This window comes from Caretta caretta, chromosome 1 (genome assembly GCF_965140235.1).
Source record: "Caretta caretta isolate rCarCar2 chromosome 1, rCarCar1.hap1, whole genome shotgun sequence".
Classification (NCBI taxonomy): Eukaryota; Metazoa; Chordata; order Testudines; family Cheloniidae; genus Caretta; species Caretta caretta.
This window is the reverse complement of record NC_134206.1, coordinates 264203365-264220518: the sequence shown is the minus strand read 5'-3', so window position 1 is coordinate 264220518 and position 17154 is coordinate 264203365. Positions and strand designations below refer to the sequence as shown.

The 17154-nt window shown below is 42.3% G+C and overlaps 1 protein-coding gene across 3 annotated transcripts in view; it reads right to left on the bottom strand.

The window, feature by feature from the left end:
- The window catches only part of GUCY2C (guanylate cyclase 2C), an 83865-nt gene that overhangs the window by 62780 nt on the left and 3931 nt on the right, over nucleotides 1–17154 (bottom strand). For 2 of the 3 annotated variants that reach the window (XM_075124244.1, XM_048835325.2), the window contains one exon: nucleotides 2063–2347. The exons of the other annotated variant lie outside the window; for it this stretch is intronic. In XM_075124244.1, coding sequence (XP_074980345.1) covers nucleotides 2063–2273 — 211 coding nt within the window. In that variant the 5' untranslated portion in view covers nucleotides 2274–2347. The remainder of the gene's footprint in view (nucleotides 1–2062; nucleotides 2348–17154) is intronic. 3 annotated transcript variants of the gene reach the window in all.

The following is a 17154-nucleotide window of genomic DNA, read 5'->3' as shown; positions in this document are numbered from 1 at the left end:
GCAGAATTAGCTCCACTATAGAGGGCTGACATCTTTCTCTGAAACATCAGGTATTGGGCATGATCAGAGACAGAATATCAGATGCTTTTTAAAGCTACAGGAAAAAAAATCAGAGGGCATCAAATTCAAATGAAACAAAAAGACAAAACATTAAAAATGGGGAGGAAAAGGAGATAGTTTTCTTAGAACATTTCAATCTCTCTGGTCACTCGATTACAGACCTAAAAGTCGCAATATTACAACAAAAAGACTTCAAAAACAGACTCCAACGAGAGACTGCTGAATTGGAATTAATTTGCAAACTGGAAACAATTAACTTAGGCTTGAATAGGGACTGGGAGTGGATGGGTCATTACACAAAGTAAAACTATTTCTCCATGTTTATTCCCCCACCCACCCCCACCGTTCCTCAGACATTCTTGTCAACTGCTGGAAATGGCCCACCTTGATTATCACTATAAAAGGTTTTCTCTTCCCTCCACCCCACTCTCCTGCTGGTATTAGCTCATATTAAGTGATTACTCTCCTTACAGTGTGTATGATAACACCCATTGTTTCATGTTCTCTGTGTATATAAATCTCCCCACTGTATTTTCCACTGAATGCATCCGATGAAGTGAGTTGTAGCTCACGAAAGCTTATGCTCAAATAAATTGGTTAGTCTCTAAGGTGCCACAAGTACTCCTTTTCTTTTTGCGAATACAGACTAACACGGCTGCTACTCTGAAACCTGTCATTAGAACCTGCTGTAATAGGACATTATGGAGGCAAATAGTTTAGTGCAGAGGTTTTCAAAATGTGGTCCGTGGACCACCAGTGGTCCACGACCTCCATCCAGGTGGTCCACAGATAGTTTCCTGTAAGGTGCGCACCTGGATGGCCACACACAAGAGAATGAAGGGCCACCCACCTAATTAGTGGAGCCGTGCAGTCGTGGCTCCACTAATTAGGTGCCTGGACCCTGGAGAAGATGTGCATGTAAGGTGAGGTGGTGGCCTTGGGGGGAATAGGGTAGGTGGGGGGGCAGTGGGGCGAGAAGAGGGGGTGGAGGGAATTTGAGATGTGCAGGGTTGTGGCGGCCAGAGAAAGAGGCGACTTTCCGCAGCTCCAGGGCTGTGGCTGCCAGGTAGAGACGCCCCTCCATCCCAGCCTCAGCTCTGTGGCTGGTGTGGCAAGGGAGAGAACCCTCTCCTTCCCAGCCCCAGCTCGGGGGGCTGCTACGGTGGGGGAGAAAGGGCACATCCATTGCATTAGAAAGGTAAAACTACTGATATAAAAATATGAGTTGTGTGCTTTTATTTGTAGAACAAAAATGTTAATTTTTTTTTATATAGCGCTTTTATCCAAAGCACTTTACAATAGCTAATGGTACAAACAACATTTGGAAAGATCATTAAATGGCCTTCCGAGACCCTCAGCAATTTTCAAGTGGTCTGCGGAAAAAAAGTTTGAGAACCACTGGTTTAGTGATATTGAAGAGAGGGGTTAGATATGAAAATGAGTAAGAATAGCATCTGCAGTGATGCTACCTAAATTAAAAATTATAAGGGCTGCTGATCCCCACACTTCAGGGAATAATCTGAGCAGCAGCTGGGGTCAGGATGAAATTTCTTTATCATAATGTTACAAAGTTATGTGTATCACTGCGGGAGTGGGCTGACACATCTGTTATTATCTAACATAGAAGTTACCAGAATAGATGGATCACTGATCTGTTCTGCTAGAGGAGAAGCCAGGATACTGGACTCAATGGACCCTTGATCTGGTCTGATTTGGTTCAGCAGTTTCTATGTTCTCAATCCCAACCTAACATCTTCAGAAATTAACTCAGGGAATGGTTTGCATCAACTTGCACACAAACATCCCTGGTTCAGTCCTTGCACTGTGGCTCCGCTGCTTTGAAAGAAGGGGAGAGTTATTGTCTGATCTACATGGTGACTGGAGAGCCCAAAAACAGCTTTGAGGGGCAGTTTGTAGAAATACTGACTGAGGGAGGGCCAGGGCTCAGAGTCTGACCCAAAAAGTCTAAAGGGGAAAAGAACACACAGCATCACGCCCTTACCTGCACTCTTCAGCTCCTCTTCTACCATACTTAGTCCCAGCTGGACAGCTGGTTTTATTTTATCGAAGGTCCATGGAAGGTCTGTGTGATTCAGCTGCATCACATTGATTACATAATTGTCCTTGACACACTTGCCCTCACCAACCTGCCACAGCAGCTGGAGACAGAGGAGCGTTGGCCAGAGGTCTGGACCCAGCATTCGTTGCCTCATTACTCCTCTCAGTTTAGACCCGTTGCCCAATGCTCACATATACACACACTACACTGTTGTTGTTCCTGGATAGGCTGAAACAAAGATTCATGTTGTATATCCACCGATCAGCTATACCGTATCTCTTTCACCCCTTTATTCTCTCCCCTTTTCTGCCTCCACCTCCACCCCACACCCATCTACCCTAACTGGCACGTCTGCTTGTGAAGAATTAAAAGCAACAGAACTTAGGAAAGGAGAGAGGCCAAAGGTTGCTTTGTGTGTTTGCTCATGAAAAGGTTGAGGCTATAAAAGAGAGATAGTACTGGCACTTTGTCTGATAAGGAAACTTTAACTCTGCATCACAGTGAATTGATGGGTAGGGAAGAGAAAGAAGGAGGGGCCAGCTGGGTTGTAAAAGGAGGCCATGTAAATGGATATAAAGTAAAAGATCCATTAAAGCCCCAGAGAAACACAGATGGTTGCTTTGTGTTTGTTTTGCCCTTCCAGGTCACCCCTTTTGGCTGTGCCCCTAAGTTTGGGGGTTATTATATTACTCTATATAATTTTTATGTCTTTAAGATACTATTTTCATTCCTTTAGTTTTTCCAATCAAAATGATTTTTAGTGCTGCCAAAAAATGTCTGACTGAAAACCTCCAGAATCAGCACAGAATCAATGTTTTAGGAATCCCCCAATATCACCCTGGGCAATGTACCCCAATTTTGCTATACAGACAACACTTCTAGGGAATGCAAGTTTTCATAGTCTATTGAGGCTTTGGCCTGTCTCCTGAGACTACCAATGAGGGGGCCAATTGTGTTAATTGTTTTTGTGACGTGACTGCTAATAGTCATGCAGGGACCCAATTCCTGCAGGTCACAGATTTGACATGTGGGACCTCAAATCATTCAGCGATAACAAGGCAGTATTCTTGAGTGGATCCTCTCAAGAACACATACTGAGAATGTTCTGAGAATGTTCTCAGATCAGGGGGTAAGAAAAGGTAAAAAAATCTACCCATCCCCTGGCTATTCTGACAAGGGAGAAAAGGAAACAGAAAGGTAGAGGGAGCCAACAGCTCTTAAGGCAGATAAATATTGAATCCATATTTTATTGAATGTGATGGATCTTGCATTTTGGGACTAATGGACATCCATAGCAGCTACTACCTGTCCACCAGAACCTGGACTGAAGCCCCACTGAAGACTAAATAAACTTTTATAACTTTCCAGAGATTATTTTAAAACAAAACAAGGAAATTAAACACCAACTGTGCAAATACAGTGTTTGTGGCACAGACCAACTGAACTGAAACCAGAATTTTCTTGGTTTATCTCATTATAAAAGTCTGTATTTAAAGGAGCACTATATATTTTATACATGTTTACAAAGTCCATGTAATATTGTATATGAGCTTACCCCTACTGCCAAATAAATACTTCACTGTTCTTTATCTTTGGAGGGAGGGGGAGATAACTCAATGTCAGCTGCCAGCTTTATGAGCAAACCACATTATTCTATCCAGCACTTAAAAGTGAGCCTAGAATTGCAGACCAGCACATTCAAACCTGTTCTTATAAACTGTAATGTAGGAACTCTAAAATAACAAGCTGGTATAGAGGTATGAGCATAGGAGTGGATGGATGGACCATCAGATTGGGAATGGATGATGGAGCCTTTCATGTCTAGTTTATTGGCTTATCTCTGGCTGTTCTGGGGTAATTACTCATGGAGGGCCTGAGCTTTCTCCCACTTAAGTCAATGGGAATCTTGTCAATGGGAGCAGGCTTTGAGCCTAAATGCTCTTCTTAGTCTGCCTACTGGAAGCAATCAGCAAATACTAGTAAAGTTACTGGAATTAAGTATGTTACATTTGCATGTCATTATAACTATGGGAATTGTGTAATGTACTGGGCTGTATCTACTATTTATTTGGATTTAATTGCAGCTTAAAACTGCCCTCTAAAAACACGATGCAAAAATAACTAAAGTATCAAAACAGCAGCACATTTCTTCCCTCTTTGCCACAAAACTGAATTCCCAGGCAGCACCCTATTATAAATCAGTAGCTCCCATCCCTCAAGGCCTCACCAAGCAAAAACAGAAATCCTGGTTTTTTATATCTGTTGCTGTCCTCTTCTGCATGGAATGTGTCATCTGGTCATGTCAAGTGTTTATCAGTTTGATTGCATTGTCCTCAAGTGGCTAGAGGCCTTGAAAGCAGGTACAAGCCCTAGTATTACTAACGGCTAATGAAGATCTTCCTTTAGATCACCTAGTCATGAGTACTATGTCATGAGTACTCGTCCCTGATGCTTTAGGCCATATTCTGCCTTCAGATATATATGAACAACTCACATTCAAATCAATGAAAGCTACACTTTGTTTAGGGGGTAAACTTGGTCTCTTGCCAACAAGTATAATATCTGGGTATGTGTTATGTGGCCACAGACTGTTGTAAATATCCAAAACACTGAGAAAGAGAGAGAGATTCCTGAATTTCAGTGTTATATTTGAAATCTTGGCTCTATTGAAATCAATGGGAGTTTTACACTGACTTTAGTTGAGCTAGGATTTCATCCCGACTCAAGGACACTACCTGTTTGCTCAGCTTGCTGTTCCACTGGATAATAAACAACTGGATTTCATTCAATCTAGTTTAAACAGATAATACTGCATTAACTTCCTGTTCCAAAACTATTCTGAGTGCTCCTCTCTTATTCTTCTGGAACATTCATAGACACATAGAATAACAGAAATCAGAGCAGAATACCTGCTGAGTTGTTCTGTCAGTTCCCTCAGCCCATCAAGATTGGTCCCTGAAATATGTTCTCCAGTGCTTTGTCCAGTCCCGTTTTAAATTACTCAAATGATGGGGCTTTCAACACCTCTCTTCAGAGACTAATTTTATTATAAACATTATTAGAAGTACAGGAACACTGTGCAGTGGTTAGAATATGGCTGACATAGTGCAATAAGGTCCCTTAGCCTAGAGAGCTCACATTCTAAAGGAGGAACTGGGAACAAAGTGGGCCAGAGTCATATTTCCACAACTTAATAGAGCTCATTGTTAACATTTTTTCTGATATCCATCCTAATCTTCCTTTTCTTAATTGCATCCCACTACATCAATTTGTACCTCCTTAGGCTACTCATAATAATACCTCTACATCCATGGAAGGTGGAGACCAGAGACGTAATGGCCACAAGCAAGTAACTGAGGATTCCTGAAAATTTATAGTCTAGGAATCAGTAGATGATGTGAAAATATCAGATGAATGTAGCAGCAATCAATCACACAAACATGGATGTTGACATCAGTTCTGTGGCCCTAATAGTTCTGCGGGGTGTATGAACTCACATCCTGCATTTTAAGGGACATCTCTTATTTGCTGCCTAATGTCCCACATTCTGTCTGAGCTACTAAGGAATATTCAATCAGCTAAATGGTATGTTTTCAAACAACAGTCATATTGAGAATCATATACTGCTACGCAAATATCTGATTTTATACTGTGAATGAAACATTGTGGTATAGTGTCCTATAAAATTATTTTTTCACTGAATGTTTCTTACAATTGTTTATTTCTTCAGTGTTACCAACTTTTGTGATTCTATTGTGTCTTGAATTTGTAGTGGTTTTTTTCCTGAAAGCTCCAGATACTGATATCGTGCAGCTTTCATTTTTAAAAAAGTAAGTTTCTTGCTCTCCTAGATGCAGAGGCAAAACTTGAACATGTGAAGCAAGTGCACCAAAAGGCTCAAAAGTCAGAAGGCAAATAAAAAGAACCAAACATTTGTTGGATCATATTAAAGAAGTTCTGTATTAAAATCACAAATGAGTTTGATTACCCATAGTTTAAATTCCAGGGTATTACTAATTAAGAGGTCTCTTGGTTTTTGGTACTGTCTCTCCCTCTATGTGTGAAACTTGCAAGCTGCTAATTGTGTTAGTACATTCTAAGACAGAGTCTGTTCTCAAAGCAATTCTTTGTAACAACAATTACTCACACAGAGAGAGACTTAAAGCAATACTCTGTAACAATAGAAACAGCACCCAGAGACTCCCCGCCCTTTTGTTGTATTCATCTCGCTTTGTTAACAACTGTGATTAAAATAGAGATAGAGGATGTATGTGGATGGATGCTTGGTGTGGATAATAACTGAATGATCAGGGAGGTGCCAGCCTAAGAATCCAGTGTCCATTGGCTGAAGAAGGCGTCAAGTGGAAATAACCAGAGGACCCTCGGAGGGCAGACTGGAATCCACCCAACAGCCTCAAGAATGGGAGAACCAAAGAACAAGATAACATCTAGCAGCACGGAGCCATCAGGAATGTGCTATCTGCTGATTGATTCAGCAACAGCATGATGAAGCAATTCCCATAGACTGGCATAAGAAGAAACTCCTATAAAAATGGACTCTAGAAAGTGAGAACTTTGGGGTCTGATTCTGCAAACCAACTTCCAGGAGCATCAGATGAGCATCTGACAAGGCCCTGCTCCCTCCTTATGTCCAGGCCAGCTGGCCAGTGGCTTGGCATGAGCAGCTCTAAGGCTGATAACTATGATAACTACCTTGCAGAACCTGTGTGTGTGTGTGTGTGTGTATGAATGAATGTATGAATAAATATGAGATTGAATGGAATCTTATAGCTATAACTAACTGCTTACTATGATTCTTTCTATATTCACAATAAATGTGGTATTTTGCCTTTTCCCCTTTAATAAGATCCTGCTGGTTTTTATTTTATTGGTATAACACATTTATTTTTTTAAATCTCTTTATTTTTAAGCCAATCATAATTCTTGGGAAGCTGGACTCATGATTTGTATATGTTTGGATTGGCAGTACTGTTTCCTTCCTTATGGATGGCTATGTTACATAGAATTTGTTTAGGAAATTTCATGTTTTGGTGGTATTTAACCCCTCCAGCTTTGGCATAGGGCAGTGGTTCTCAACCTATTTACCATTTTGGGCTCTATATGTTATGTGGGCCACTTCCACACAAAATATATGCTACCTGTATGACCCTGAGGATGTCACACAGGCCGCAGCTGTGTACTGATTGAGCCGCAAGCAGACCACGGGTTGAGAACCACTGGCCTAGGGGGTGTACGATGTAGCAAGATCTCACACACACCTTTTTTTCTGCATTCTGTCCTCATATGACAATAGCTGGGATTCTTTTCAAACGTCCTTGATCTTCTTCACTCCAGTGACTTTTTCCCATATGTAGTATGTTCAAAAATAAACAGTCGCATTTGCAGGTAAGTCAATAACAGATGCTTCTGTTTTAGTTTATTTATTCAGAGTTGTTAGATGCCAGAATCAAAATGTCACTAAAAAGTCTTAAAAAGCAAACCTGTGACAATAATGTAGTGTCCAAGTTTATTTGTTCTCAGTGGTGTCCTGATCCAATATGGCTAGTTAGAAGATGATTTTTCTAACTGCCAACATTCCAAAATCCATCTGGGATCTGAAATTCAAACTTTTTCTGCCTCTTAAATCATCAGTGGTAATAAGGATTCTACTATCCAGATCTGATAGACAGCATTGCTGATGATAAGCAAGGCATAATAGAAACTGCACTGGCTTTTCAGAGCTAACTTTATTTCTAATTAAAGTTGGCTGATAGATTATAGGGAAAAGGTTTGTGGAGACAGGTGTCATTATTACACAGCAATATTTCTGTCCATAGCCATGTTTCGCTTGTTGGAACCTGACATGCTGAGAATAAAGGTTCTGATTCTCCCACATGGAGCTCTTTGAACTCTTATTGAAACCTGTAACCAGGCCAATGTTACACAGAAAAGAGAACAGGGAGAGAGTTCTCAGCTCAAAGTGATGGTCAGAGATTTTTTAAAAATCAATACAAAATTCAAGCTCATCCAGTGTCGTAAAATCCATAATGAATCAAACAGCTGAATAATCTAAATGGTATGAAAAAAATGTAAAGACTGGTAATTTCTCTTCTCTTCCATCTTTCTAGCTTACAGCCAAGACCCATCTTTCCTTTGGCCAGAAGGAGTCACCCTTACTTAAAAAAAAAAAAATTACTGCAGTTTTCAGACAATGTATCCCTCCTGTAAGATGTGTTTGGGACCCCAATACTGTAGATAAAACAACTCGCTCCGTATATGACTTTGGCTTCCTTTCTTTGTACATGTGTCTAAGCAAGGCATCAGACAGGCAAAGGCTATAGGATACTGGCCCCAGAACTGCCCATCTTTCAGAAAGCCTATAGGATTCTCACCCTGACTCCTGCACAGCTTTCAATGTTTGCCAGACTGACACCGGCAATGTCTTCGTGAACAATGTTTAAAGCTGTCAGGATGCACTCCACTTCCTGACTTTCTTTTCTCTCCCTTTCTTCTTTTCTCTTTCCCTTCTTTCTCTTTTTTCCCTATTCTCGATCCTTACTCTCTACTCTTTGTTTTTTAATTTAAACTCTTATTGTGTTCCCACACTTATCTCTATGTTTACCCCCAGTTGCAGGACTTCCCCTTTTGCTGCTATCAGTGCACATAAATCCACTGTCTCCCAGCAATTCTGTGTGGGAATAAACAAGATCATCAGTCACACTAAAAGTACACAGCCTGGGAGATAATGCAGGTGATTCATACACTGTTGTTGCAGCAGTATGCCATCATTATTAATAAAGAAGCCAGATTTCTCAATCTGGCACTACATTTTAAAAAACGTTTGTTGGCATTTAATATGGGGAACAAGACTACTACAGCTACCTCCTTTGATCTGACTTTCCATAGTATTTTCTACATTTAGTTTTCCTAATTTTTAAAAAAGTGAATTTGGTGCTGATAAAACATGCTGGATTAAATAATAATATGCCTTTGAAGATGAAGTCCTGTATTTGGGCCTGATCCAAAGCCAAATGAAGTTAATGAAAAGATGCCCATTGACTTCAATGGGTTTTGGATCCGGTCCTTTATGCATGGAACCCTTACACCACCAACTGCAGTAGTACAATCTACCAGCTATCTGCCACCTGCTTATGTCCCTCAGCCTTGACATGAAGGGAACATCTCAGGGTGTTAAGAGAGGAATTCAGTCTCCATGGTCCATTCAGTCCTTGGCCTTTCTGCTGCAATGGGCAATAAGAATGTCAATAAGCCCTATTTGTGATGGCAGTTTCTCTGATTTGAACAACTGACTGCTAATTGTAACTGAGAAACCACCAGCTTATTATTAATGAAAGAAAGGACACACTACCTATTTTACTCTAAGCAAATTTGTTCTAAATGGTGATGTGAATGCCTGTGCACTGCTGGAAGTAACTTTCCATGTGGACATATGCTGTGTTACAACATGTTAAGAGTAACACCAGCACTCCCAGCTATCTTCGAGACACCACTGACTTCCTGAGGAAACTACAATCCATCGGTGATCTTCCTGAAAACACCATCCTGGCCACTATGGATGTAGAAGCCCTCTACACCAACATTCCACACAAAGATGGACTACAAGCCATCAGGAACAGTATCCCCAATAATGTCACGGCAAACCTGGTGGCTGAACTCTGTGACTTTGTCCTCACCCATAACTATTTCACATTTGGGGACAATGTATACCTTCAAATCAGCGGCACTGCTATGGGTACCCGCATGGCCCCACAATATGCCAACATTTTTATGGCTGACTTAGAACAACGCTTCCTCAGCTCTCGTTCCCCTAATGCCCCTACTCTACTTGCGCTACATGGATGACATCTTCATCATCTGGACCCATGGAAAAGAAGCCCTTGAGGAATTCCACCATGATTTCAACAATTTCCATCCCACCATCAACCTCAGCCTGGTCCAGTCCACACAAGAGATCCACTTCCTGGACACTACAGTGCTAATAAACAATGGTCACATAAACACCACCCTATACCGGAAACCTACTGACCGCTATTCCTACCTACATGCCTCCAGCTTTCACCCTGACCACACCACACGATCCATCGTCTACAGCCAAGCTCTGCGATACAACCGCATTTGCTCCAACCCCTCAGACAGAGACAAACACCTACAAGATCTCTATCAAGCATTCTTACAACTACAATACCCACCTGCTGAAGTGAAGAAACAGATTGACAGAGCCAGAAGAGTACCGAGAAGTTACCTGCTACAGGACAGGCCCAACAAAGAAAATAACAGAACGCCATTAGCCATCACCTTCAGCCCCCAACTAAAACCTCTCCAACGCATCATCAAGTATCTACAACCTATCCTGAAGGACGACCCATCACTCTCACAGATCTTGGGAGACAGGCCAGTCCTTGCTTACAGACAGCCCCCCAACCTGAAGCAAATACTCACCAGCAACCACACACCACACAACAGAACCACTAACCCAGGAACCTATCCTTGCAACAAAGCCCGTTGCCAACTGTGTCCACATATCTATTCAGGCGACACCATCATAGGGCCTAATCACATCAGCCACAATATCAGAGGCTCATTCACCTGCACATCTACCAATGTGATATATGTCATCATGTGCCAGCAATGCCCCTCTGCCATGTACATTGGTCAAACTGGACAGTCTCTACGTAAAAAAATAAATGGACACAAATCAGACGTCAAGAATTATAACATTCAGAAACCAGTCGGAGAACACTTCAATCTCTCTAATCACTCAATAACAGACCTAAAAGTGGCAATACTTCAGCAAAAAAACTTCAGAAACAGACTCCAACAAGAGACTGCTGAATTGGAATTAATTTGCAAACTGGATACAATTAACTTAGGCTTGAATAGAGACTGGGAGTGGATGGGTCATTACACAAAGTAAAACTATTTCCCCCTCCCACCCACTGTTCCTCAGATGTTCTTGTCAACTGCTGGAAATGGCCTACCTTGATTATCTCTACAAAAGTTCCCCCCCCCACCCGCTCTCCTGCTGGTAATAGCTCACCTTAAGTGATCACTCTGGTTACAGTGTGTATGGTAACACCCATTGTTTCATGTTCTCTATGTATATAAATCTCCCCACTGTATTTTCCACTGAATGCAACCGATGAAGTGAGCTGTAGCTCACGAAAGCTTATGCTCAAATAAATTTGTTAGTCTCCAAGGTGCCACAAGTACTCCTTTTCTTTTTGCGAATACAGACTAACACAGCTGCTACTCTGAAACCTGATATCTCTGAGTTACTGCCTGATCATTAACTGATCTGATGTCCAAGACTATATTTCCCCATGAGCCCTTTGGTAATTCTACTAGAGTAAATGGTGCAGGTGTTATTTCTTTATGAACTTTGTCACTTTGACCATAATTTTCATATTTAGGTGCATAAATCATATGTAAGTTCTTAAATAAAAGAAGTGCTCTTGTAATTCAGCAGATATCTGTTGATATGCAGATGATAATTCCAATTAAGTATCTTTCAGGTTGTTCAACATTTCATTTATTTTTGTAAGGGATGGCAATGCACTGTTTACAAGAGTTCAAGTCTCTCATATCTGTGTACATTTATATTTATCCATTGGATTTTTGTGCTACTACTCTTGGAGATATCCACTCAATCAATGGTTTCATGTATGTTATCAAACAGAGCTTGATCTAAGTGATTTCACTGGAACATCATGGGAGCACAAATCCCCTTTCAGGATCAGACCCATGGTCTCTGTGTTTCCATAATTAACTATCCTCTTTTTGAAAGTGGAGTATTTCTTACTTTGGGCACAGAGATTGCAGACTTTTTACAGTAACTCCACGCCTATTGTTGTAGTTATGTTCCTGAAAAATGTGACTTTAAGAGAAACGATATTAAGCTAATCCAATTTCTCCATAAGAATTAATGTAAAGTGTGGGGGGGTTTAGGTTCCAGGGAAATTTTTTTCACCAGACAAAAAACTGTATTTTATATATATACACACACAGTATAAATTTTAAACAAACAATTTAATACTGTACACAGCAATGATGATTGTAAAGCTTGGTTTAGGTGGTGAAGTTAGAGGGTGGAAGAGGGTGGGATATTTCCCAGAGAATGCCTTACTGCTAAATGATGAGCTAAAATTCGGCTGAGCCCTCAAGGGTTAACACATTGTTGTTAATAGAAAAGGAGTACTTGTGGCACCTTAGAGACTAACCAATTTATTTGAGCATAAGCTTTCGTGAGCTACAGCTCACTTCATCGGATGCATACTGTGGAAACTGCAGAAGACATTATATACACAGAGACCATGCAACAATACCTCCTCTCACCCCACTCTCCTGCTGGTAATAGCTTATCTAAAGTGATCACTCTCCTTACAATGTGTATGATAATCAAGTTGGGCCATTTCCAGCACAAATCCAGGTTTTCTCACCCTCTGCCCCCCCCCCCCCAAACTCACTCTTCTGCTGGTAATAGCCCATCCAAAGTGACCACTCTCTTTACAATGTGTATGATAATCAAGGTGGGCCATTTCCAGCACAAATCCAGGTTTTCTCACCCCCCCCCCACACACTCTACAAGGCAGCACAAATGGAGGGAGGAGAGACAGCATGGCAGACAAAGACAGAGACACACAACTTGTGCGTGGGAGAGAGAGATGCGCATTGCCCCTTTAAGTACCCTGACACCACATTCTAAGTATATTTTCTTTAAAAAGATCAGGAAGTTGAGACAGCAGCTGCGGCCCACTCTCTCTGTCCTGAGCCTTGTTGTGTCTCCCCCATGCTTTACATGCTTTATATGGAGAAGGGGTAAGCGGGGGATAGGAGTAGGGGGCAGGGGGACACTCTGACATTAGTACCCCTCTTTCCCCCTCCCCTGTACAGCAAGCAGGAGACTCTTGGGAGCAGCTCCAAGGCAGAGGGCAGGAGCAGCACATGGCAGTGGTGGGGGGACAGATGAACTGCCGGCAATTGGTAGCCTGCTGCACAGGAACTTAGGGGAGCGGGGTGCTGATGGGGGGGCTGCCGATCCACCCTGGTTCCAAGCCCCCACCAGCTAGCTGCAATGGGCTGCTCTTCCTGCAAGCAGTGGACAAAGCAGGCAGCTGCCAAACAACGTTATAAGGGAGCACTGTGCAACTTTAAACAAGCACGTTCCCTAATTGATCAGCAATGTAACAATGAAACAACATTAAGTAGTTACTGTATTACTGTATGTACATGAAAAGAAATCTCTAGCCCCTTTGTTTGCAAAATTAGCCATCTAAATTAAAATTGATGTGGTGTTCTCTTTCTGAGTCTGCAGGCAGACAGGCTGAAAAGTAGTTCTAAGAGAAATGTGAACTGCCCCATTCACTTCAATGGGGCGTTAACTCTGAAGACTAATTATTACCATTTAAATTTCGACAGTGTTAACCATTTCACTACTGATCATTTTAGAGAAATATGCAGCAACTGTGCTTATCCATTATTGCTGAATTGTTGCACTGGCCGATAGAGCGGGACAGCAGAGATATTTTTCTCTCCCTAAGAGTTTTCAAAAGAGCATTTCCATAAGTGAGGGAGTCAAGTGCTATACTTGCTCTATGACTCTCAGTGTTGCAGGTTTCCATCCAGTTTCAACACCCTTGTCAAGAAGAAGAGGGGATGAAGATGAAATGAACTGCTTCTCCACTTCCAGCCCAGGAAAGGTAAGGCAAGACCAAAAAAGAGCCATCTGTGGATTTTCCGGCCCCCTGGAAGGAGAGAGGGGGTGGGGCTAAGCATAGGCACCGATTTCTGCTGGCGCCGGTGGGTGCTCGGCCCCCCTCTGGCCCCAGCCCTGCTCCACCTCCGCCCTGCCCCCATTCCAACCCCTTCCCCAAAGTCCCCGCCCCAACTCCGCCCCCTCCCTGCCCCTATTCCAACCCCTTCCCCAAATCCCCACCCCGGCCCCGCCTCTTCTCAACCTCCTCCCCTGAGTGAGCCACATTCCCGATCCTCTGTCCTGGAGCTTGTTACGCCGTGAAACAGCTGTTTTGCAGCGGCAAGCGCTGGGAGGGAGGCGGAGAAGTGTGGATGCGGTGTGCTCAGGAGAGGAGGCGGAGGTAAGGTGGGGCGGGGGGGAGCTTGGCTGCCGGTGGGTGCAAAGCACCCACCAATTTTTCCCCATGGGTGCTCCGGGGCTGGAGTTGGTGCCTATGGGGCTGAGGGAATATCTCCGACCTGTGTTCTGCCCTCCAAAAAAGGGATTATTTTTCTGGTGCTTGATTTCACAAGGCCCTCAATCTCACCCCAATTCACTTCAAAATGTATTATCTGCCAGAATAAGCATTATACAGATGAGTGAGGCTTTGCCCGTGGACTTGCATGGAGGTGGATGTGCCAAACTCAGGCTAGAATTGGACCAGTCTCACTGGTTCAGTGACCCAGCACTTTTTCTTTTTTTTCTCCAAAATCTCAGCTTTATTAAAAAAAAAAATTCTCTGACTCTTATGGTTGCAAAGAAAGCCTTGAAGACGTGAAATGAGTGTATAAACTGATGCAGTGACTACCAGATTATCGATTGCATCTGCAGAGAACATAAAACAATAATTCTGAGAGATATGAACTGCCCCATTCATCTCAATTATGTGTTGGCTCAGTTTACCAATGATGATTATAATTGTCAACATGGTTAACTTGCTGCTTCAAAACAAGTAAGAAGAGAGACGAGGGATCACAGACCTGCACAATTTACTGTGAACAGTTTCTCCTTTGATTCCATGAGCAGACTAGTGGAAGCAAAAGGCCAGAGCGACAGTGGCACATTCAGATGCATGTGAGCCCAACCAGTGGAGAGCCAATCCCACAGGCACCAGCATGGCACACAAGCACCACTCAATGGGGTGAGCCAATATTGGAGAGCTTGTAAGGCATCAAAGCTCGGCAATCCAGCCAACCTTCACTTCCAGAAAAGTGGGGACAAGGTCTGCTCTGGTTGTGAGTGTGGCCAGGTGGTTTCTTCCCTGGCTCTAATGGCTTCAGCTCCTCTCTTTGCTACATGTTGTCTGCAGATTTGGCAGAAGTCATGTACACCTCATACATGATAGGTTGCAGGGCTGCTACTGACAGGTCAAACTTCTATGTCATTTATTTAGTTTCCTTCTCAGAGAGATACACCAGAGATGCATCTTCCATAAGATCCTTTAATGCTCTGCCCTGTAAGGCTGAGGTTAGCTGAAATAAGGTATGTTGCACACTGTGACACCTCATGGCTTAACAGCATAATACAGTTTAGCATTCCATTACATCTCCCCCTTTAATACGTTCCTAGCATTTACAAAATGTACCTACATGTATCTTTGAAGTTCAGTATAAATTATTCTGTTAAATGTCTCTGAATCATACTGGCTTTCGAATTACACAACCTGAAAGCGTAACAGCTTGGTCATCTGGGTGTCCATTAGTTGCAACAACTGGATGTGGTCAGTTTGGAATCCACTCTGGTTTAACTTGGATTTAAACTTGGAGAGTGGTCAGTTTAGATGAGCTATTACCAGCAGGAGAGTGAGTTTGTGTGTGTATGGGGGTGGGGGGGATGTGAGAAAACCTGGATTGGTGCAGGAAATAGCCCGACTTGATTATGTAAAGAGTTGTCACTTTGGATGGGCTAGCACCAGCAGGAGAGTGAATTTGTGTGGGGGGGTGGAGGGTGAGAAAACCTGGATTTGTGCTGGAAATGGCCCACCTGATGATCACTTTAGATAAGCTATTACCAGCAGGACAGTGGGGTGGGAGGAGGTAATGTTTCATATTCTCTGTGTATATATAAAGTCTGCTGCAGTTTCCACGGTACACATCTGATGAAGTGAGCTGTAGCTCACGAAAGCTCATGCTCAAATAAATTGGTTAGTCTCTAAGGTGCCACAAGTACTCCTTTTCTTTTTGCGAATACAGACTAACACGGCTGTTCCTCTGAAAACTGTCTGTAGAGTTTTCTCTGCTGATTGTTCTCTCTGAGGAACAAACTTTAGATGCCAATGGTTTCAGTTGAACTCTCCTCTGTTAGTCTCAATCACATATCTGGGCTCTAAGTTATTTTTCTTTATGACAGCTGAAGTTGTCCATCCTTTCTCTCTGTCCAATTTGACATGAACATGGTCACCAGGTTCTAGACACAGCAGTTCTCTGAGTATTGTGTGATGTAAAAGTGTTTATAAACTCATTTTACCTTTTTATCAGATTTAGTTACTTTCTTCATGTCTGGCCACTTTGGAAATAGATTCTTTCCAAAAGTTGGAGCAGTAGTTTTGAGTTGTCTTCCCATCATAAGTCATGTTGGACTATATCCTGTAGCTGCTATTGACCTGTAGCTCAGATAAAAAGGAATGTATCTTCCTGTTGTAGGGTCTTCTTGGCTGTCTGTACAGCTCTCTCAGCCTCTCCATTCACTTCTGGGTAACATGGGCTGCTAGTGATATAATCAAAATCATATTTTGTTCAGAATGACTTAAATTCTGCTGCAGTGAATTGTGGTCCATTGTCCATCCCTTGTTGTTCTGGAATGCCAAAATAAGCAAACGTGCACTTCAGTTACTTGATAGCACTGTGACATGTTATGTCTTTCAAGTACATTATTTCTCTATACATGGAAAAATAGTTCACTACGACCAAGCAATGATATCCTTTGTATTCGCAGAAATCTGAAGCTAGTCTCTTCCAACGTCTGTTTGGTAGATGTGGTGTTATTAAAAGTTCTTTGTGTTGTGTTGGTCTATTAGTTCTGCAATGTTCACATGCAGATACTTTATTGTTTTTATCCTTGCTGATGCCAAGCCACTGCACTGGCTGGTTGGCCCATTTATGGCATTTAGTTAATCCTTGATGTCCTTCGTGGATGAGGTTTAATATTTCTTCTGTCATTTCATTTGGAATTACAATGCAGTCGTCTTAATCTTGAGTCCTTTCGATTTACTTAATTGTCTATGTACCACAGAGCAGTTTCTTATTACTTACTTAGTATCCTTTATAGTTGAGCCAGCCAGCCC